Source organism: Cricetulus griseus, chromosome 2 (genome assembly GCF_003668045.3).
Source record: "Cricetulus griseus strain 17A/GY chromosome 2, alternate assembly CriGri-PICRH-1.0, whole genome shotgun sequence".
NCBI lineage: Eukaryota > Metazoa > Chordata > Mammalia > Rodentia > Cricetidae > Cricetulus > Cricetulus griseus.
The window spans coordinates 382,083,809-382,108,296 of record NC_048595.1 but is presented as its reverse complement, the minus strand read 5'-3'; the positions used below and the strand labels follow the sequence as shown (position 1 = coordinate 382,108,296).

At 48.8% G+C, this 24,488-nt stretch overlaps 1 protein-coding gene across 1 annotated transcript in view; it reads right to left on the bottom strand.

Moving 5' to 3' along the window:
- Window positions 1-3,156: 3,156 nt before the first annotated feature.
- Window positions 3,157-24,488, bottom strand: part of Fbln1 (fibulin 1) — a 61,797-nt gene continuing 40,465 nt past the window's right edge. The window contains exons 16-17 of the mRNA XM_035438813.1: window positions 23,834-23,965; window positions 3,157-3,760 (exon numbers count right to left, since the gene is read on the bottom strand). Coding sequence (XP_035294704.1) covers window positions 3,621-3,760; window positions 23,834-23,965 — 272 coding nt within the window. The 3' untranslated portion in view covers window positions 3,157-3,620. The remainder of the gene's footprint in view (window positions 3,761-23,833; window positions 23,966-24,488) is intronic.

Sequence of the window (24,488 nt, the reverse complement as noted above, 5' to 3'; positions counted from 1 at the left end):
AGAGAAACCCTGTCTCGAAAAACAAAAACAAACAAACAAAAAACAAACAAAAAAAGAATAATGGATACTTATGGGAACACCATAAACTCCACACAGGGTGTGGTCTGAGATGTACATAGTTGGGGTTGAGTGCAATTTACACTCAATTTACACTTGTCCACTATGTCATCTCATGGATGATTAAGAAATGGAGACTAAGGTTGCAAAGCCACAGGCATTTGGAGCTTATTTGTGTGGCTCCATTGTTGGCAATGTTGCTTCCCTTTGTCTCCATCATCTTTACTTTAGAAGGTCAAGGAATGTAAGGTCATACATGTGCACAGTGTTAGTATTCAGCCTCTGTACTGTCCTGCCTTTGGAGTTCTGACAGGATACATCCTCAGCTGTAGCTACTAAGAGCACCACCTGTGCATATTCACTGTGTTCCCTTTTAAAGGGGCCCTGTCCACCTCCCATTCTTCTCTCTCTCTCTCCTCTCCAACTCTCTTTCCTCTCTCCCACTACTCTTGTCCCTGGAGGCTGGTCTCCCCCTTCCCCTTTTTATGATCCCTTTGCCCTAGTAAAAAACCCTCCACTTGAACTCTGTCACATGGCATCTTTCTCTCTCCCATTGCTTTTTTAAAATTCCAACACACAGTACTTCATAGTTTGCAGGTCTCTTGTATAGACCTTTGTCACTCCTCACTGCCATCTTGGGATTAACATCTCCATTTTGACATGCAGAAACAGGCTAGGAAGATGGCAGTGACACCTGCCAGCCCCAGTGTGGCCATCTCTGAGTCTGGTAGGATTGGCACTCTGTTCTCTTCCTTCCATTCTGCTCTCCCACCTGACAGCTCCTAGCCTTCATCCCTTCTTTGACTGTTCTTCTGCCCCAGGGACTGAGCATCTCCCTCAGGAAAGGCCCTGATTAACATCCTGGGTCACATGCTCATCTACAAGCCAATCAACATCAGGAGGCTTGGCTCAGTCCACCAATAGTAGCTCACACACTAATGGCTACAGATTGAGTGAAAGTGGGTCTGGGGAGAAAGCTGGGGGAAGAGTGCTTGGCATAAAAGCATAAGGAACTGGGTTCAATCCCCAGATTCTATGTAAACATGCTAGGGGTGTCTGTATTTCTAACATGGGAGGGCAAGACAGATCCCTGAGGCTTGCTGGCCAGCCAGTCTATCCTTTGCAGTGAATCCCAGACAGGTGAGAAATCCTGTCTCAAAAACCAAGGTGGACAGTACCTGAGGAATGATACCCAAGTTTGTTTCTTGGCCTCATGTACACACACACACACACACACACACACACACACACACACACACACACGTATACATACATATCCCAGGAATCCCCTTTGCTGAGACTAGAAGGGCATATTTGGTCCTCAAACTACAGGTAACCTGCAAGGACTCACACACCTCTGGTATTCTGCCCCTCCTCCTTGAGATTCCACTTTTCAGGAAGAAAAGAGAGGAAGGGAGTTTATTATTTAATCTATGAGTGTGTGTGTGTGTGTGTGTGTGTGTGTGTGTGTGTGTTGTGGGATATCTGTACACTGTGTGGAGATGTATTGCTGTGACTAGCATTATTAAAAAGCTGAATGGCCAATAGCTAGGCAGGAGGATAGGTGGGACTTCCAGGCAGGGAGAGAACTCTAGGAAGAATAAAGGTGGGATTCACCAACGAGACACAGGAAACAGGAGGTGTAGGATGGAAAAAAAAGGTGACAACACATAGCAGAATGTAGATTAATATAAATGGGTTAATTTAAGTTATAAGAGCTAGCGAGACAAGCCTAAGCTAAGGCTGAGCTTTCATAATTAATAATAATTCTCCGTGTCATTATTTGTGAGTTGGTGGCCCAAAGAAAAATCTAACTACTGTGTGTGTGTGTGCTGTGTGTGTGTGTGCTGTGTGTGTGTGTGCTGTGTGTGTGTGTGTCTACAAGTGCCCACAGAAGCCAGAAGACAGCATCAAATCCCCTGGAGCTGGAGTTACAGGCAGTTTTGAGCTACCTGATGTGGGTGCTGGTGACTGTACTCGGTCTTCTCCGAGAGGACCTAGTGCTCTTAACTGCTGAGCTCCAATCTCCCTTTCCCATCCAGACTCTTCAGCATGAAGGAGCTGTTCAAATGTCCTCTGTGCATCCTGCCCCTGACATGATGCTCCCTGGACTGTCTAGCCCTACCAGGGTCATTTCCTAACCATCAATCAGCTCAAGTTGGCTAGACATCATCAACTCTTGTGTCAGGGTAGCTAGGCATGGTTTGGACAGAGCAGTGACCCAAACAAATGACCTCAGGAAAACTGAGGGTTCCCAGAGGCTGGGTTCCTGAGAGTTCCCAATACCAAGTAAAATTGTCCAGACCTTCCGGCACTGACACCTCCAGGAAGATAAACACTGTGGTTGGCCAAGGTCTCAGTGAGGGTCAGGGCTCAGGATAAGAAACTCTGAATGTGAGTGCCTGAGACAAGAACAGAGAGTAATTACAAAGGAGGAGCCTGGTGCCGAGGCCCTGCCCAGCCCATCACTGATGCTGAGTGGTGTCTTCTCACCGATACATTAGATGCCTGGATCTGGTCTTACATGGAGCTCTGGGGACAGGGGAGGCTTCGGAATGGCCTTAGGGGAGATTTGCAGTCCTCTAGCTCTTGGAAGAGCTAGCAGAAGCCCCATCTGAAGAGAGTCTGTAACAGGCTGTCAGGAAGATCAGAACTTTATTTCCCCCCTGTGAGGAATGGTGGCTGCAGGGTACAAAATGCAGCCACCCCCATCGACACCAATCACCCCTATGGACAGGTTGAAACATACCTAACATTCCTATGGATATACTGGGACACATCAGCCCCCTAAGGGATACACTGGGACACACCAGTTGTCCGAATAGACACAATGGAACACACCAAATTGCCCCTATGAACACATTGGGACATACCAGCCACCCCTATGGATACACTGGGACCCACCAGCCACCCCACAGAAACACTGGAACATACCAGCAACCCTCATGGATACACAAGGTGAAACCAGCCACCCCCAAGGACACACCAGGCCACACATAAACCTTGCAGCTCACATCTTCACCAAGGGGTCATCTTTTGAACAAAACTGCAATCCACCTCCCAAGTGTCCCCGAGGGATGCTACCAGGTACTTCTGGGGGGAATTTATGGTACATTTATTTATGTGCTACTCTACAGCAGCCATCAACTTGAAACATACACAGCCCAATTGGTTTACAAAAAAAAAAAAAAAAAGTAGTACAAAATGTCAACCCTTATGTAGTCTTGGCAAGAACTGGCCACCTTTTTAGCTTTCAGATGGACTGATGCTGTCAAACTCTCTCCTTGGTCCTTAGCAAGGCAGGGAAAGGGAACAAGATTCAGCCTTTGCATTAAAGAAGCAAGGATTCAACCACACCGCTGAGCAACTGAACTTAGTGTTTAAACACCATCGTACATCAGCTGGACTTACTGATGTGGCTCAGCTTAATGCAAGTGGTCCTACAAACCAACATGAAACATCGGGGATGCCCGAGGGGTATAGACAGGCACCTGGCAGTCGCTGGCAGCGAGGACTTGGCCAGGGGGAGGGGTACATCCCTGACTATGCTGCAAAGCACCCCTTCAGAACCAGAACTCGGAGACAAAGATGTGCACATTGACGACATTCCGGTGGGAGATCACACCCCCCAACACATAGTTCATCTCCAGCCTCAGGACAGCATAAAATGGGCCCACGATGGGCCGTACTTGGCGCACGACACCTGCGGAGAGAGCAGAAGGCATGTTGTTGGATGTCAGCAGGCACAGAGCAACATGGGTATCTGGGAAAGGGATTCCCTTGGGATTTTCCAGACTAGAGGGGTAGCCCAAGGCAGATGCTTGAATTGCCAGGGTAACTATCCCCTTCCACCTGGTCACCCTGGGTTGTTTCCCATCACTAGGGACAGGTGACAGTGAACTCACTACCTCCTTTCTGTCACCTACAGCTTGGAATGTGAGGGAAGCATTGAGTGTGGGCCTTGTGGATCAGCAGGTCTAGGGCAGTCTCTTCTGCCCTTGTGGAGCCTGGGTTTCCTGATCTACCCCATTCGTCTGACAGGGTTTCAAAGGCCCTAGAGAAGGCCTGAGGCCCAACATACCCTTCTCTCCTTCCCTCCTTCCCTCCTTCCCTCGCAGAGCCTAGGTGGGACTACTAGGAAGAAAAACAAGCAGTTCATCCCTGGGACATCTGTAGGTTACAAGGGTGGTTCCTCACCCCTCCCCACTTCTCTAGGAGGAGCAGTTCCAAGTCTCTACAAGATAGGTCCTTGGACCTGCAGCATGTAGTCCAGATATCCCCAGCACATCATCTGCCAATACTTCACCCAGAGGGATTCAGGACTTACTCACCTTAACCTCCCTCCAGATTGATTTACACACACACACACACACACACACACACACACACACACACACACACACACACACACACACTCCTCCACAGGCACTGGGGCCCATGCATAGCATTCAAGATCACCAATAGAGGCCCGGTTTCAAAGTTAGTGAAGGGTCCAGGGTTAAAATCGGGTAACTACTGTGTTCCAGTGGAAGTCTTTGCATTATCCAACAGGGTCAAGAGTAGAGATGAAGAAGACTGGGAGAATCAGGGAAGGCTCCTCAGAGGAGGTGTCCTTTCTGCAGAAGAAGCAATGTGAACCAAGCCTATAGGTCCTTCCCAGTACCTCAGGCACACCAGTGCAAAGGACAAGAGCTCTGACATCCTTGTACTACAAGGTCTGATATCAGGACAGGCCCAGAAACATATGGATGAAGGTATATGCTTCTAAATGCTTAGCAACCAGCTCTCTGATTGTATGCTGCTCTCAGAGTCAATGTGAGCTCTGGCACACCTGTTTGGATGTCCAGTGAAAAGTGAGCATATGACCAGTGAGATGACTTAGTAGGTAAAAATGTTTGCGGCAGAAGCCTGACTTTAATTGCTGGAACCCATGATGGGATGATAAAATGGATTCTTGAAAGTTGTTCTCTGACCTCCACATGGATGTTATGGTGTGCACGGGCAGACACACACACACACACACACACACACACACACACACACACACACACACACAAATAATTTAAAGGTTTCAAAGTGAGCATAAAGTGTGTGTAGCATCACACCATTTATGGAGATACAGCTGTCAGTTGATTCCAGGCTGGTTTCTGCAAATGAGACTGCCATAGGCTTAAAAACTGTGCAAGAGGCAGCCTGTCTCAAGCTATCAGTGGCCAGTGGGCAGTAGAGGCCTGAGGGAGAACTGATGGTCATGATGGCTTCTGTCACTATGGCTAGTTCCTGATTGGGACCCTCGAGTTCATGCCCAGAAGATGTTGGGCACAGCACCCCCACTTTGTCATTCTGGGCTTCTGTTGCATTGACCAGGGTGGATCTCCAGACCTCTCCCTAAGCAAACCTGGAGAGGGCAGCACAGACCTCATAGGTGGTCAGCAACCCACTCTCATCCCCACCATGGCAACAGTATTGCAACCTAGTTCCTCTGAAGACCTATAAACACACATGGCTGTTATCAAAAGCTTATGGTTATCCTTTGCCTGGCAGTGGGCCCCAACAGTCAGAGTACTCCTGTCACCCCTCCCTGGGCTGGGTCTGCCTACCAGGTTGGATGGAATCACAGTGCTGAGCCTATAATATTCCCAGCATGAATCCATGCATGACACTGTCGCTTTCTCTAGGTCCTAGGCCTCGAGAGGTGTCTACCAGCCACTGTGACTTTAGCCATCAGAGAGCAAGGGGTGTCCTTATCACTCTGACTATGGCTAAGAAGTCACTGCTCAAAGAAAAACCTGAGAGGCTGATGAGCTGGTGACTCATTACAGGACAGTGGCATCATAAATGTCCTCGAGCTCAGATAAGAGCCTGCTTTGTCACTATTAAGCAGTATTTAAACGTATTTTTATAGGGATTGGAAAGATGGCTCAGTGGTTAAGAGTGCATACTTTACTTGCAGAGGACCCAAGTTCAACTCCCAGCACCCACACTGGGTTGCTCATGACAGGCTATAACTCCAGCTTCAGAGAAATCAAAGCCTCTTCTGAACTCCCATACACATATCCACACATAGGCTTACACATATATACATAATTTTTTAAATTAAAAGTATATTTTATACAATACTGATATTTTATATATTTTGTTCAAAATACAATTTAGAAACAGGTATATTGTTGATTGTCTATAATGACATATATGATTTCAACATATAACAGGGACATCATAAACTCTTATCTATTTTTGGGAGTGGAGTTTGCAACAGAGTCTCATGTAATCCGGGTTAGCTTCAAACAAACTATGTAGTGGAGGATTACCTTAAACTATTGATCCTCTGGACCCCATTTTGGGGGATTACAGGCATGTACCACCAAGCCCAACTTGTGTATAAGATCTTAAATGACAAAGATCTTGTTATATTTACATGTTGGCATAATATTTACATGTTGATCATACTGTTACATCTACATGTTGACATGCATGTCAATCTATCTTATTTGAGTGAGCATTCCTGGATACTCATGGACTCTTCACAGGGCCCACAGTTCTGTCACATAGTCATGTCCAGGCATGTGATAGGTGCCTGTCATCTAACTACATGAGAATGTAGAGAGGGTTGGTGACATGGCTAGGTTGGTAAAGCACCTGCCACGCAAGCTTGATAACCTGAGTTTGATACCTGGTAAAGGGGGTGAACAGACTCCCGAAAGCTGTCTTCTGGGCATCTACATGTGTGTGTGCACACATGCACACTAAATAAAATAAGGTTCTAACAGAGAATGTAGAAAATGCAACGGTAGTTGTGGAGGGAGGGCCTGGGTCAGAAAAGTAAGACAGAACTCACATATAGGGCCCAGGGATTGAGTGTAGCCAACCTGGGTTAGAGGAGCTGCTTAACAGCTCTGAGTCTCAATTCCTTTTCTGTGGACAGAGATAAAAACCAACAATCTTCAAAATCAGAACCCAAACAAAATGGTGGCACAGGGCTGCAATCTCAACTACTTGGGAAGTGAAAGCAGGAGGCTTGAATGTTCCAGGCCTCCTTGGGTTACAGTGTGAGTTCAAGGCCAACTTGGAAACTTAATAAGATCCTGTCACAAAATAAAGTTTTAAGAAAATGCAGCTCAATGCAGCCTCTGTGCTCCAATGGGTAGGAAATGTTTGCATCTAAACCTATCATACCACAGAATCCATGGAGGGTCATTTCTGTCATAGCCAAGGACTAGAACTCCATACTGTTGGCTAGTTGTTTGATTTGTAAGTGCCACACAGTGGGCCAAGGCACCAAAACACATTCTGCATCAGGAAAAGGAAGACTATGGGGCCTCCAGGTGCCAGGCCACATCACTGACATGAGTCACTTTTAGAGCCTTCAGTGGTTCAGGATCTTTGCACATAGCAGGAAAGATAACTAAGAGCAGCCAGTGATGCTGCCTGGTTAAGCAAGAGCTTGTGTGGGTGCAGGCACAAGGAATGTGTCCCTTCCTGCTCATCCAGAATCTTCTGTTTTCTGCCCCTTTGACCTGATGTCTGTGTGACACCTCCAACTAGCCACAGCCTCACTCAGCCCAGAGCTATCTTTCCCACACTAGACCCGTCAGAGGACCTGGTTACTTCCCTTCCAGCCCAGCCACACATTGCTGCACCTCCATTTTCAGAGAACAGATTTTCTCCATTTCACTAGTTCAAGCATGACCTTTGCCCTCCTACCCTCATCTTGACTGAGACCAGGCCACAATGTTTCATGAAAGATGACACAAATTAAATAACCCAGCTAGTGCCCAGTGCCTGGCACTCAACAGATGCCAAATAAATGGCTGGTTATTGTGCCAACTTTTTATTCATAGCTTTCTATCACCTTCCATCTTTTCACTCACCCATCATCCATCTATGCATCTACTTACTCACCAGTCAGCTGATTCATCCAGTAACCCATCCATCCATCTATCCATCCATCCATCCATCCATCCATCCATCCCACTGACCCACTCATCCATTTATCTAACCCATATATTTCATCCATTCTTCCAGCCATCCTCCCATCTACCCATCTATCCAACAGAGGTCAATCTATGCAGGGAGATTTAAAGAAGTTTCTACAGAGGTACTGATATTTAAATTGGGTTGTGCTGAGTAAGTATGGACCCAGAGAGTGGGAAGAACATGTGTTCTCAACTGTCATGCTCCACCTGCCTAGTTCAGGGGATGTTCCAGCTAGCTTCCCACTCAGGGCAGAGACTGCACAGTGCTCATGCCTGCTCCACCATTCCCAGGGCTTGGGCAGGCACCTGGCAGGAGTTCAGCCATAATCACTGAAGGAGATGAAGGAGAGTGGGAGGAAAGGAAAGAAAATCAGTTCTTGAGGCTACACTGTCTAAGAGTGCATCACTGTTTGACCTCATAGGTAGTATTTCATTTGTTTTGGAGACAGGGCTTCACTGTGTAGCCCTAGCTGTCTTGGAACTCACTCTAGACCAGGCTGGCCTCTAACTCAGAGATTCCCCCTGCCTCTGCCTCCTGAGAGCTGGGATTAAAGGTGTGCACCACCACCACCCAGCTAGCATTTCATTCTGTATTCTCTGTGTAACACTCACCTAAATACTTTCTAAGAGCAAACAGTCCCTTCTCTTATGGGGCCCATAGTCTATTGTGGGTTATGTCACAAGCTGAGAGACATGAGGCCCAGTTTCTTCCTCCTGTTTTGCTGAGCTCAGCTCCCTTCTATCCCCAGTCCCATCACCGTCCCATGAGGTTCACTATGACCACTTTCTTCAACATTGTACTTCTCATTTTACATGATCCTATTCTATATTTGCCCATAGCATTTGCTTTCTTATAGCACCCTAAGAAGGGGGCTAGGCTCTCCCACTGAAATGCTTTCCTGCAATGCACAGTGAGAGACCTTGGAGCAGCTACTCCTAAATGAGATGTCTATCAATTCCCTCCCCTCAAGACTTAGGGATCTATGCAAAAGAGGAGGCAGAAAGGGTATACAAGCCAGAGGTGGATGACTCCAAGGAAACAGTGTCATCCAGACACAACAGAGCTGATGAACATATGAATTCACAGAGAAGGTGACAGCACACACAAGACCTGTACAGAGGCAAACCAGACAAATATCCCAGCACTGAGAAGGGAGTGGATATAAAGTCCCACCTCTAATCAAGAACCTATTTGCAACTGATACATGCTGGGAAAGGGAAAATCGGTTTTTACCAGTAGAATGTCACTAGGTATATCAACTACATTCCAGAGCATGCTTCACACTCAGGAGTAGCTGACCAACACAAAAAAGGACTCCTATATATATATATATATATATATATATATATATATATATATATATAGTGTGTGTGTGTGTGTGTGTGTGTGTGTGTGTGTGTGTGTGTGTGTCTTTTGTTCTTGTTATGGTTTGACTTTTTTTAGAGAGAGAAAGAACATGAAGTTGGGTGGGTAAGGTGGGGAGAATCTGGGAGGAGTTGGGGAACAGGTAAGTATATGATCAAAATATATTGCACAAAATATTTTAAATGAAAAAGCAAATAAGTATTTGCCCTGCAAGCACTGGGAGTTATGGAAGGCTTTGGCAAAGGGCCTATTAGAGTGGAGACTGGACAGTGGAGCAGCAAGTGGTCTACTTCCATCTAGCCTGGCATTCCTATCCCATCTGGTGGGATATTCCCACCTTTGCAAAGGCTCTGGAAAAAAAAGCAAAGAGGGGCTGGGCAGACGGTTCACTGGGTAAAGAGTTTGTCTTGCAATCACCAGGACCTGAGTTAGGATCCTCAGCACCCAGGTGTGGTAACATACACCTGTAAACTAATAGCAAGATGGGGACAGACATGTGGATCCCTGGAGCTTGATGGACAGCCTAGCCTACTCCACAAAGTTCCTGTCTCACATAAAAGGTAGAAGGTGCCTAAGGACCAACTCAAAAATTGTCCTCTGACTTTCACATGTACACTGGGCATACACACACTTGCCCATCATACATGCATGCACCTGTATTTACACGTGTACCTTCATACTCATGGACATACGTGTGGGTACACACTTGTGCACACACAAGAAGGGGAAGAGGGACTGTCGTGCTGAGTTCAACAGCTTTAACCTTTCAAATCCTCATCTTAGGCATTTCTGCTCCAGGTCCCAGGCACTGTTGGTATTCCTCCTCAGCCTGTCTGCACCTCTTAGAGATATAATTAAGCCTGTTTTTCCCCAATGAAAAAATGTAGCCCCCTGGGGCAGCTCACCTTCATGTCTCGGCTCTGCTGTGTAACCTGAAGCTGATGCTCTGGGATCCTTGATCCTGAACAGAAAGTACACAGGTCCAGTAGGGGAAGTCTGTCTCTTGGGGCTGGTGGTCCACACACTCGGCCCCAGAGCCCATCTGGGCTCCTTCCGTATAATGTATTCAGTTGTCTATCAACTGTTTGAAATGACATAAGCTTGTCTGGGCTCTCTGTACACCTGCCTGGCTTTCAGACACTGTGTCCAGATATCTGGGTCCCTGGGCTGGCTCTGTGCTGGCCAGTTGTGTGACCTCATGCAAGGCCATGCACAGTCTTAAGTTCAGCTTCTGACATGAAAATGCTGTGACTTGAACTGACAGAGTGTAATGGAGTGGACAGGGCTGTCAAGAGTATTTCAGCGAACAAGATGATGAGTCCAGACACTGTGTACGATGCTATAGCAATGGAACAGACAGCAGCTTCAGTTGGGAAAGGTACAAGTGACAGTCTGAATGCTACATGTCATCACCATGCAGAGCATAAGAAGTCAGACTAGGGGTAGCGCACATTTTCCTCCTCACTGATCAGTACAAAGCCAAGGCCAAGGGCAGTTTGTCTCAGCAAGTCCTGCATGCCTAGGTCCTAGAGCTCCTCTGTGCCTGATTTACTCAATGAACGGCTGCTGAATGCATGAACCACACAGTCAAGCATCAAGTGTAATTTATAAAGTTGGAAATTATCACCCACAAGCAGAAGTATTGGGAAATAATGACCAACAGCCCAAATCATTTCAGATAGGGACCATCTGGGAGGAGAAAGGGCAATGATGAAGGGTTGGGCTCACTGTCTCACCTCAGTGGCCACCCTCTTCCCACTTCACACATGTCAGCCACCCGGAAAGAAGCAGTCACCAGATCTCAGTAAACCTCCTAGGATCAAAACCAGAAGCTGGGACAGGCAGCCTGAGCCAAGCATGGAGAAAAACTCAAGGAAAGAGAGCTGTTGGCTCAGACTGACCACTCCCACCCAGGACCAGAAGTGTGGGGACTTTGGGATGTTTGCACACATGTCCTACTATATGGCAGGGAGGGACCCCACACCTGAATGTGAAGTTAATCTGTTTCATATTCACCTTCTACACACGATCAGGCATGCCACAAACTTCAGAATGCTGCAGGTGAAGCTGAGTATCACCATGTGGGATATTTCACCTTGTGGGATACTCTTCCCGTGGCCTTAGACATTCATCAAGTTCCAGCTTTTAGAGTATTCTGGATTTGGGGGGAAGTAAGCAATGCTTGACTTGAATCTACACAGCTTGGGTGCAGATGGGTTGGAAAAGAGACTCAAGGGCAGGAGTGGGGAAGATCCCATGTGGCTATGCTGAATTTGGTCCCCACCACTGAGCTGTGAGGACGATCATTTATCCACAAGGGGGGAGGGGCCAAAAATGAACCTATGAGAGTAAGATGTCCCAAATTCCAGCTACCAGGGCCTTGCACCAAAGCTCAGCTGTCTGTCACCTCACCGTGTGACACAATAATGGATGCTTCCAGTGTATACTGCCCTGCCCTGACTAAAAAATACTCCAGCAATGGCTTGGAGAGATAATTCAGTAGTTAAGAGCACTGCTGCTCTTGAAGAGGAGTGGGGTTTGGTTCCCAGAATTCATATGGTGGCTTCCAACCATCAATAACTCTAGTGCCAAGGCACCTAACACCCTCTTCTGACCTCTGTGGATACAAGGCATGCACACAGTGCACAAAAATATATGTAGGCAAAACACTCAAATCCATAAAATAAATAATTCTAAAAAAAATTCAGCAAACTCGGCAGAAGTTTCTGGAATTCTAGAGCCATCACATCAGGAATTAGGGCTGTGTCTGAACTCCCCACACTCTGCCTTTCCTGCCTGCCTGAGAAACCTCGTAATGGCTGGAAAGGAAGGAGGACAGGTGTCTAGGCTGCATATTTAAAATACCAAATGTCACTCAACATGTTTCAGCAAAACTCATCAGCCATATTTTGGGATTATTATAAATGTGCCCCGCCCCAAGTCTCCAGTGAGCAAAAGCAGATGCATCAAACAGACACCTGCAGGCAGCCAAGTGGAGGAGGAAAGCCCAGGGTGCAGCTGCCCTGGGGAGAAATGAAGAGAAATATGAAAAGATCCAGCTCGGGTCTACACCTCCCCGACCCATGTCTGGGACAGGGACCCAGCATTTTCTGCAACACTAGGCCCCCCTACAGTTCACCCACTAAGTACTCTGGCTGTGACTGGGACCAGTAGCATCATTTTCTGTGGTTTGTTGGAGGAAATAAAGCTCAGGGTGGCTGAGTGAGCCTCTGAAGATCATACAGCCAGGAAGAGGCAAACCAAGACAACAACCAGAACCTGAGCTGCTAGGCCTTCCTCCATGCCATGTGGGTGCCATGTGGCTTTAACAGAAGGTTTGGGCAATGTTCTGGAAAGATGTGCCAGCTGAAGCTCCTACTTACACCGAGTTGGTAAAAAGTGTAACTGTGATAAAATGGTCAAAGTATTGTCTCCCCTTTTCCTGTGTCCCTGCCTTGACCCTAGTCCCATTCACTTATCTGCAGGGTCCTTCCAGCCCCAGACCCATACTCACAGATGGCCTCAAATGCACAATTTGAACCCAAGCAAAATGAACCCTCAGGTACCCCCTCCTAAACTTCCCTCCTTCCTCTCTGTGATGGTCAGTCTTCATACTTGATTAAGAATCACCTAGGAGACTTGAGGACCACATCTCTAGGTTTCTCAGAGGATTAACTGGGGTGGAGTGGGGCCATGCATGGGATAGGGACCCAGATAGTACAAAAGGAGAATGGCAGCTGAGTACTGGCATTCCCTGCACCCCCCTTCCTAGCAGCCATGATGTGAGCTAATCCACCATGCCCTCTCTGCCATGATAACCCATGCTCTTGAGAACTGTGGGCTAAAAGAAACCATCTGTTGTTTCTCTCAGGTCTTTTGTTACAACAATAAGAAAACCCTATTCCCAAACCCTACCCAGCCCCCCAGAGCCAGCTGACAATGAGAACCTTCTGGCCTCAGGGTCACTCATCACCAAAGTTCTCTTAGTATCGGAGTTCTCCCCTCCACCAGGCCCTTGGGCCAGGCCCCATCATTTCCACTCAGGCTTGCAGCCCCTTCATCTTCACCTTCTAGAAGGTGAGTCTGATAAGGTCCTTCAGTGTTCTAGACATCTGATGGGTGTGAGGCCTGGTACCTCCTAGTAGGGGTGTGTGTGTGTGTGTGTGTGTGTGTGTGTGTGTGTGTGTGGTGTGTGTGTGTGTGTGTGCACATGCACATATATATGAGTTCAAAAAACAAAGAGGGGAGGCAGAAGGAGCATCGCTTCCATCACCCCCTTGTCAGTGATGAGAAAGGCACACAAACCTTCACCTGCTACTTTGTTCCTGAACCCTCCCAGCCCCACTGTTACGTTCTAGCTGTGGCTTAACTTTCCGAAAAGTGGTTCCAGGACTACAGATCCAGGTCCTAATGGTCCCCTCCAATGTGTCTGTCCTAGCTCCATGGAAACAGCCTTACTAAGGTCACCAAGGCCTCATCGTTGCCAACAATGGTGAATTCTTGGTCCTCATCTAGCTTGATTCTCAGCAGTACAACTTAGCAGCCCTTCCTGGGTTCTAAGCCCTTCCCCTATTCCTTGTCTCGGAGACCTCTACCTTGGCTTGTATTCCATCTGGGCCTTTCTTTGCCTTTCCTTTTCCTATGCTAATGAGCTCATCCACTCTTGAGGCTCCAACTACTATCCCTTCTGGAAGGATCCAGCCCAAGATTCCAGCAATATCTCTGAGAGTGATAATGAAAGGCTCATAACCTTACATTCTCCTGTCGCCATGTCACCACTTTGGCCACTTATCAAATACCTGCCATCAAACCAGAGTCCCCATCTGGCCCATCAGCAAACATGACTGGCCTTTCCAACCATATCCCTATCTGTTCACACCCCACCCTTCCTACTGGACCCCTCGTGGTTAGAGCCACCACATCTGCTCTAGCTGCTGCTCAGCATGGTGAGCACACCCGCCTTAGGGCTTTGTGCATGCTGTGCGCCTCTCCAGCTTGCCTGAGGCTCATTTCCTAGGCTTCTCTGGTCTTTGCCAGTGTCCCCAGTATCCAGATTTGGAGTGGTTTGCCCTCCCTCCCTCCCCCCAAGCCACCTCCCCTCTATCACACTTTCTGAAGTGCTGGTCACCACCAGACTGTGTATCACACTGTTGCTTGCCACTGGGATAAATAATTCACACAGTAGGGGGGCTCGTCTGTCCCTCCGACTGCCTTGTTCCCAGTCATGTCCCAGAGAACAGCCTGAGACAGGTTATAAAAGATGAATTGTTTACTAAGAGGAAAAGAAGGTGAATTCTGTGGTTATAGTCTAAGAGAAGAGAGAGGATACTTTGGGGTGTGGTCATGGCTGGGGTGAGCACAACAGGCTGGAGGTTCCAGTGGGCAGATCTGAGTGCATCATGGCAGCCTGTTGGCTGGGCTTCTGGCTAGGTGCTGCTTAACGCTACAGTGATAAAGACAAACAGACTGTCCCTTCTGTTGTATTTTGAAGAGGCGAGCAGGTGGGAGCAGATCTAGGCTGCAGATATCTCTCCAGCCAGGCAGGAGAGAGAGGCAAATTTGACACTGGCTGATAGCAGGGAGGGAGCCACTCAGTGGGTCTCAGGTACTACCACTCAGAGTGGAGACTGAGCTCTTTCACCACAGTAGGCAAGTACATTCCTCAAAAGGATGCTTCCTGGGCTCTGTAGTGCAGCCAGGCTAGGGTATGACAAGGCGATGGGGACATGCTGTTTGGGAAGCAGCTGCAGGGCAGAAGTCTGGTCAACAGCAGCCAAGAGTGCAGTGGGGTGGGTCAGGTGAGCAGGGCTCACATCTGACCTTGCTCAGAGACTATACAAGAGTCCTGTCCCTGAACTGTGCTCACATAGCCCATCCGCAGCCCTGCCTGCTGACCCTTTTGTCATTCACCTATGGGCATCATGGGGTCTTTCCCTGGGATGGGTAAGGGGATCATGGATAGCTCCTTTGCCACCGTTGGCCCTTTATACACTCTCACTGACTGTGAAAGATACCCGCTCAAGGCCCATGCCTTTCACCTTTTCAGAAGGACATGCCTGCACTTTACAGTTCCCAGGTACTTAGGCACATGTCCACAGGGACCAAGTGAGCATGAAGGATGAACTCCCCAGACACTTGCCAGGCCGGTCTTCTAGTCTAATCTTAATGATCACCACTGCCCAGGAATGAGGCAGGTATAATACTGGTCCATCTTTCTTAGGGCCCTGGACAGTTCCACCCACACAGTTTCAACTGCCTGACTCTTGTAACTGGGTAATGGCATGTTTGGTGCTTAACTTGGGTGGGGCATCCCAATCATATCTGTTCCTTTTTTTGAGGGGGTGGTTGCAGGGGCTGTTGGCCACCAGCTAGATTAGGCTATGGGCCTAAGGTTGGGTTCCAAGCTGCCCTGGCAAAGAAGGCAACACTGCCACAATTGGACAAGCACTCAGGCTACAGTAGGATTCCAGGGGTCACGTAGAGCCACCTGGGCAAGGACAGAGACTCCTGGTTGTTGCTTATGGCCCTTTAGCATCACTTCAGTAGATCCCTAGGAAAGGTCATGACCCAATGAGATCCCATGCCTGTGGGTTGGGGGGGGTGTATGTCTCATATGTGTGAGACCTTTAAACTTCTGTGTCTATGAGCTTGGGGATGAGCCATCTCCTATGGTGCTCTGAGAGTGCTTAGGCTGTCAGGTACATCTCATCTTTGCCCCATGGGGCCCCAACACAGGGAGCACAAAAAGTGTCTGTCCTTTTCTTACCCTTCTGTCTGGTCCCCTTTGAGAGAGATGCTCCCCCCACCCTGCCTGCACCTCCTGCCAGCCTCGTGGCAGAGTCAAGCCCTGGCCCATCCCAGACTGAGGAGGAGGAGGCTGGGCCTCTCACCCGGGAAGCAAGTTGGCTGCTGGCCAGGGTGTGGCCCCGGGTGACAGGGCTGTGCCTCCCAGAGAAGAGAAGGCGCCTAATCCCTGGGATTTGCCGTGAAAGCCAGGACAGGGTCAATCACTCGTCACTGGGCAGGGATGGCTGTGCTGTTGTTTTAGGTGGAGTTTCTGAATGTCGTTTGCAGTGCCCACTGATCCCAGGCCAAACCTGCCAAATTGGATTTCAGGGCAGGGTCAGTCTCTGATATTTAACCCCTTAGGAGGGGATGGTTTAAAGAGGCAGTTCAGATCCTTCTAGCTGGGCCAATGATGGTGACTTGATGCCAAAGAGCCAAGACAAGCAAGACTTTAAGTCTTGACTCAGTTCTTCTGGCTAAGAAAAAGAATGTGAACTAGCTCAGTATCTTCATTCACAGGCTCCTATTGTGGGGCCACTGTGTGCAGTTGTACAGGTATGTACTGCATATAGACATCCCTAGCATTTTGTAGTGTGTAACATGTTCGACTGCCCATGAGAGTTTTGTCACATACAATTCTCACTCTCTTGAGATATGCAGCCAACTCCTGAAAAACAAGTACCCTCAGCTATGGAAGCTCAATGGATACATGCTAGGGAAGCTTCCAGACAGCATTCTGAAAACAGGTGAGCTACTCGCATGAGCAACTGCTTTCCATTGATCAGTGCAGGGCCTGGCACAGGGCAGGGTCACATCTGCCCTTGTGGCATGAGTAAGATAATTCAAGACTGGCAGGACATGGGAGGCATATTCTCCATTTTGCTTTAGGCCAGACCAGACTCACTGACCCAGACTATTGGACACACCTGCTAAACAATTTCCAGGCAGTGACGTAAATTGGAGTGAACAGTCTTGCACCGTCCCCTTACACTACTTGTGTATTAGCACCTAAGGGTGCTCTGAGCTCTCACCAGAGAGGTCCAAACTGCTTCCCCCAAGGGCTCATTTGTCTAAGCAGCCCATGCAGGCTGCTCTAGCCTTATATTTAAATACATACACCACCTTGATCGTTATGGTCCCATAGGGCAAGAATTACTGTGTTGATCTTCTAAGGAGAAAACAGAGGCTCGAAGAGGTTGTGTAATCAGCATAAAGCTACATAACTAGAAGCATAGATTCCCCCCCCCCCAATCAAGCCCAGAACAACTTCTTATCAGGGCCTTTTGGAATCAATTGCAAATGACCCTAACAAGGAACATCCTAACCCTTGGTATTTTTCAAATAGTAAGCTTCAGTTGATGAACCCTGTGCTCAATGCACTCAGAGATGAGACTTTAAATATTGGTTCAAAATGAAAAGTATTTCTGTGACCTTTAAGAGGGGACATATGGGCAGCGAATAGTGGGTCATGCCTATAAATCTCAGCTCTTGGGAGGCTAAGACAGGAGGACTGTCCTAGTTCCAGGCCAGCCTTCAAAAAGAGATTCTATTTTAAAACAACAGTAGCAATAAATAAAAAGATGGGGTATGAGAGTGTTATATGAGGCAGTGATACACTCAAGCTCAGGTGATGTTGGAAACATGGAATACTTTTTGCATTAAAGATAAGGGTCCAGGGGCTGGAGAGATGGCTCAGTGGTTAAGAGCACTGGCTGCTCTTTCAGAGGACCCGGGTTCAATTCCCAGCACCCACATGGCCGATCACAACTGTCTGTTACTTCAGTTTCAGGGGATCTGACACCTTCACACCAATACACATAAAATAAAGTTAAATAAATTATTAAAAAAAAAAGATAAGGGTCCATTTTGAATAGTGGCTAGACCATCTCTTACCACTAGGGCTCAGGTCCTCGGACACACACTCCAGTTCTGCACTCCTCCCAAGCCTCAGTGTGGACCACGAAGGTGGTTCTCCTCTAAGAGACACCTCCCTAGAAGACAGGCTACATGCACTGTGCAGAGCGGCCTCAGCAATAATCCTTTAGTTACAGTGACACTATGGAACTCACGCCTGTTTGTTCTCTACCTACCAGCTGCAGCCATGGACCTTAACAAAGACTCTGGCCCAGACTGCTCTCTCACCCTGCTCTTCAAGTTAGTGGGAGGTGTGTGTCAGAGGCACTACCCCGCTGCTGGTCCCGTGAGACACCATCTCCTCTCTGGAGTCTGTGAGGAATCAACTGCACCTGCTCTTTCCTGAACTCAGTCGTGCTGCCTCCTGTGTCCCACTTGACCCTGAACCTGGATCTACTTTCAGCCCAGGTAGGTCTGGCATTTACAGCCACTCTCAGATCCCACACCAGAGGTCTGATTCACAGCACCTGAACCATCATTGGAATTTCTGTAGGCCTCTATGTACCTGGCATGTGAAGGCCTCTCTCACAAATCCCTTTCTGGGTCACACTGAAGGGACTCTGTAATCAGAGTGTCTCTTTCCTAACCTAACACAGCATCAGTGCCCAAGCTGAGGAGGCCATCCTTCTTCTTCTAGGGGTATCTAGAAACTGTGTCCCCCAAAGCTATCTAGGGGGTGAGGAGCTTAAGGACAACAGAAAATAGACCTATAGGCCTGACTGTCAGCTGGCTATAAAACCCAAACAGGCACTTCCTATTTTTCCTCTGTAAATAGCCATGCCAGTCCGAGTGCCTATCATTCTCAAGGCTGCACCCAGAACAAATGAAGAGGCTCAGTGCACAGGTTGGGTGACAGAGCAGCATGGGCACCAGGTGACTCCAGAGGAAAACTTGGTAAAGTTTCCTAACCCTGTTCCTGCACCTAAGGTGGCTATTACCAGGGACAGAAGGCCTGACTCTGATGTTATATTTCTATATGACATGCCTTCTGCAAGGCAGAGCATAGAGCCAATCAGAAATCAAGCATCACGTGCATCCACAGACTCAGCCTCCCACCCATTCCCCCCCATATATACCCACAGGCTGCTCTCAGCCCCTACACTCTGACACACACACACACACACACATACACACACACACACACACACACACACAGAGAGAGAGAGAGAGAGAGAGAGAGAGAGAGAGAGAGAGAGAGAGAGAGAGAGAGAGATCTTGAAGTGTAGAGGTCATGACAGCTTTTCCCTAGAGTTGTTTCCAGTTAGGAGGGTCCTGTTCAGCTTTCAAATAACTTCCCTGGATCACAAGCGACCTCAGTGGTCACCTGAGTTCCCCACCCTGAAACTGCTCAGGCACTGGGGCCCTGGAAGCCAGCCTTCCGGTTCATGGGCAAATGGAGGCAGGAGAACATGGTGCTGAGTGCCCTCACAAGCCTTGGTGTAGCACCTGCCAGAGCAGAGACACCTGGGCACTAGCCAGGTGGAGAATTGGAATAGGTGCTCCAGAATCTTGTGTCTCCCCCCCCACCCCAGTGAACCTCATCTCTTGGTCATGAGGATCTGAGGTCTTTATTCCTAAATGTCAGCTTAGACCCATTATTTCATGACTATTTAATGGGACCGAGACCTGCCTGCTGTTGATAGATACCAGTGGGATAGACACCACTGGGCACAAACTAGCAAGAAATGGGCTTCATGGTGGCCTGGAGAGAGTGGAGTGGGCAGCTCTGGGTCTGACATAGTCCCCCAACACCTCCCAGCTGTGCCTGCCAGTTGTGGTACCTTCTCTGAGAAGCCTGCCTTGTGTGCCCCACATCTGTACCACCACAGCTGTCACATAACTACTAGGTCATTTTTGAGGTTTCTAAGGATCCAGCGGAGGATGATGGGGTGCAGGGTCAGGATGGCAATGCAAAATTAGGTCACACCCCCCAATCATGTCAGCTGAGTGTTCTCAGCCCCTCTTGGCTTTGGCAAGGTTTTAGTAGAAATTTTGGCAAAGCCAGCCCTCATTCTAAACAGATTATTTTTTTCCCTTCTAGAAAAAGAGTTGAGAAGCTGTAAGTGGGCGGGGTAGAAGGGAGGCCTGGGGCCCGGGTACCCACTAAATCGCAGAGGCCTGGGGACAGTGAGTGGCCCTCACTCGTCGTGGCTAGGCCTACCCATTAGTCATTATTCAACTTCTCCGAGCACCCTGACTGCAGCCTGGGCTCTGCAGGGTGAAATGCGAGCACAGAGCAGGATAGGGAGGCTCTGTGGTGGCCTGAGCTTGCCCCAGGCATTAAATAGAGCATTTCTCCACAGGCTGGAGAAGCATTCTTCATGTCTCACTGACAGCTGGAGAGAGAGGAATGCAAGGGGGCTTTGCAGAAACATCAGCTCCGCCCTGGGCAGCGCCTCCCTGATCCCCTAAGACCCAAGGACTACATTAGAGGAAGCCTAGCCTTTTAGGTTTTTTTTCCCATTCACTGGGGTACTTCACTGTCTTGTCACTTTCAAGGGCTTGAATGCCATGGCCACAGGGGCTTAAAGGTTCATCTGCTGGTTATTTTTCTGGGACTTCTAAACTTGGAGAACTTTCTCTGTCTATGCCAGCTCTAGGGAAGCCTAGGTTCATGCCAGTTCTGGTTCTCCAGTGCCAGGTGGCCCTCTCCACCTGCCCTGCCCCTGAATGGAGATAATTTTTCCATGTTCCAGGGACTGAATGCTAGTTTCTGGTGTGTCACAGGCTCACTGATCTGTGAGGCTCATGCATATGTAAGGAGGCTCTGTTTGGGCCTTGCCTTTCTAAGGATGCCTTCTTTAGGAAGTGCCCATATAGGTTGTGGTCTAAACAGCTTTTCAGCAAGCCTGGTGAGCATGCAGGTGCCCTTACGTGGTCATATGCAGGCCCATGCTCCTTTCCAGGGAACCGGGAGCCTCCTGAACCTGGATGGGAGCAGCAGACAGCAGACTTGCATAGCCTGGAACCATGCTGGAGTTGATGGCCAAGGACTGAACAAGAACGTGGGGGCTAGAGTGTGCAGTGGTGACAAGAAGTCATGAGAACTAAACCAAATTCTCAGGGTTGCTTCATGCTGGGCTGAAACTCAGGAGGAAATATCTCCCAGTGGTCAGGTCTGGAGCCATGTACAGGGTAGCTTCTCAGGGCACATACCCAGGTACCCAGAGATGTTTCTGGGCAGGAAACGGGAGAAGAATTAGGATACAGGCAAGCTCATGGAAAATGTTCTGAGCAGAGAACTGAGTCCAGAAGAGATGTCTGAGACCAGGGTACAACCACAAACACAGCCTTGGTCCCCACTCCAGCTGGTGTCTTTCTCTATCTGGGAGATGATGTGTGTACCAGATGGAACACCCTGCAAACTTGCTGAGGCATGGAAAAGGCAGGGCCACTCAGTAGGCAGGGAGATGAGCCCCAGGAATTTCTGAGGGCCGGGGGCCCACCCCCATGCCACCCAAGCCCAGAATTCCAAAGATCAGGGCACCCATGACCAAGTGCAGTGAAGAGAGTGCTCAGTCCCCATGGCCTCCATTGCATTCCACTACTGGATGCCCACCTTCTGAAGCTTACCTGTGGTCACTCATCACACACCTGGGGCCACTTGATGATCAGCTGTGCCCCCAAGTCACTAAGAAAAGACTGGCACTCTCACCCCTCAATGGCCCTTGTTTCTTCTTTTGTGGAAGTGGTTAGAAAGGATAAAGCCTCCCAGATCTAACCCAACCAGAATGTTCTGGCCTAGCAGATGGGAAGCCAAAAAGCAGACATAGCCAGGCTTCTGCCTGCTCCTGTAGACAATCATGGGCACTGGTGGTATCAGACTCACTCCTGCCCAACTTCCCAGCTTTGATCACTCCAGGACAAATTTAGCTGAGAACAGAAGATATGAACATGGCGGGGGCTAGCTCCTAAGAGGAGAGCTAGGGTGGGTCAAGGAGGCCTGACTCAACCCGGCAGGCACACTGTCTCAGTCTATTGATGGGCCAGTGCTTTCCTCCGGGGGAAAGGCAAGAAGGTGTGTGTGTGTGTGTGTGTGTGTGTGTGTGTGTGTGTGTGTGTGTGTACAAGTGCGCACGGGGGTGGGGCAGTATCTACCTCTATGAATGAGGGCCAGCCAGGGCCAGTAACTCAAGTATTCAGAAAGTGAAAGAGAGTGAGAAAACTGTAAGGGTCTTGGGTTGTAATCACAGGGTCCTGGGCTGTGTCACACCCCAGTAGCAGGTCCCTCAGGGCAGACACTAAGGGGCTTCTGCAAGCTAGTGCTAGGGTGCTCATTGTTATCCACAGGACAAACCTCTAGCACCACCCCCTACTTCACCTCCCGTCGGCCATAGCTGAAGGTGAGGCTTATGATGGCTGGCAGCCGGGCTGCGTGCCCTCTCCTCGGAATCTCCTTGAGGGCTGCTGAACCATTAATTGTAATTAACTAATTATCCTTGCTGCCAAAAAGTGGAGGAGGCGGCTGGGGGTGGTGAGCCCCCACATGACTCCGTCGTGTTTACAACATGCAAACCCATTTAAGAGCTTGTAAAGTTGCTATAAATGGCTCTTTGGCAACAGGAGAGTAACGATTCCCTTTCTCTAGCTGCCAGTTTAGCAACTGTCAGGGATGGGGCGGACAGCAGGGATGGAGGATCTGAGATCCAACAGCGCCACCTGGGGACCAGGTTATCAAAGGCTCTGCTCTGAGCCAGGCCTCATGGGCTCCATGGTGTGAGCTTAGAACACAAGGGAAAGGAACAACAGGTCCAGGAGAGAGCAGGGACTGTCACTGTTTCTCAACTGCTTTAAAATGCTCAGAATGTAAATCTAATTCAGAAATGGTAGATGAGACTGTGTTCACTCTATGAATAAAAACTACTTAAAGACAGTTCGGGTGAGCTACTGTGACAAACGTTACAGATGGGGTGAGCCTAAAGGGTTTTCCAGGTGAGCAGGTTGTATTCAGGGTCCACAGACAATAACAGGAACCACAGCCCCCTCTACAGAGCAAGACTGGCTTCCTGGCTTCTCCCACAGCTCCCCTCCAGGAGGTTGCCAGCACCTGTCCCAGTGCCTGGCTCATCCTTTCACTTCCTCTTCACCAAGTCCCGGTGTCACCAACACAGAAGGGTCCTTTGACTGTCCTTGCCTCAGCCTCCTTTGTGCTTCAGAGACACTGACCATCCTGGGATCAAGAACAGCAGGCTCCACAGACCAAAAGGATGAGCAGTGGCAGCCTGGGTTCCTACCCAATGACACACAGGGAGGGGATGGCAAGTGGCTTGAGACTGCATGCTCAGTCAAGGTAGTTCCATGCCTAGGACAAGATTGAGGAGATGGTCCTCTCAAGTCCAGTTTGCTTGTCTTCTCACAGCACCATGGGAATAACAGACAGACCAGTTCCCAATGACCAACGCATGCTGCCTGGCCCTAGCACACTCAAAACAGCCTTTGAAATCTAGCTATAAGATGCAGGATCTACTTAATCTACCCATTTTGTAAGTGGAGAGACTGAGGCCAACAAGGTTTACAGTAGAGTCAATGGCATGGCTAGGGTGGATCCCCAGTGGATTCTTTCATGCTAGGTTCCCCAGACTTGAGTAGAGGGCTGCTGGCTAGAACCCGGAGGCCAGGTGGAAATGGACTTGGGAAGAGACTCTGATGGGAGCAAAGAGGGTGCAGAAAGGTTGTCCCTATACAGATCACAAGACCTTGTCTGATGCTTTGGGTTCTGCACAGGGGCACTCACCCACAGTCATGCTATCCTCATAGCGTTTGATGATATCAAAGGAGTCCCGAAGGTTCCCTTCTGTGATGTCAAAGATGATGTCAGCCTGATTGGCAGGGTACAATGGTGTGACAGCCCTCAGGAAGATGATCTCTGCAGCAAATGAGAGGGTGGTATGGAAAGGTTGTTGTGCTGGTCCATCCCTCCCCTCCCCAGATACTTGTCCCAACACCTATCATGATGAGGGCTCATTCCTAAGGTGACATCAATGAAATCACCAACCCCGTGTGGAAGGGTAGAGAGTTCTGACCATCATACCATAGCCTATCTTTGTATCAGTGTGGAAAACTGAGACATTGAAACAAACAAACAATGATGCTTTTTATCTGCCTTGAGGTCAGGGGGCCAGTCAGCAGTGTGGACTCAGCTGGACGGTGATGGCTGAACCATGTTCCAGATCACCTCATGGTGAAGCAGTCCAAGCTGCCTTAGCCTTGGGAGCACCACTCAGATTCCAGCCTGGCTCAGGGTAATCTTGGGGAAGTCCTTTTTCTGGGTCTCAGTTTCCCTATCTATAAAGTAAGAGAAGACGCTGGCTGATGTTCACTGAGGGTTCCTTTTAGAGCTCTCTGTTTCCTGAAGCCAAAGTATTACCAGGTGTCTTGGCTGCACCCTT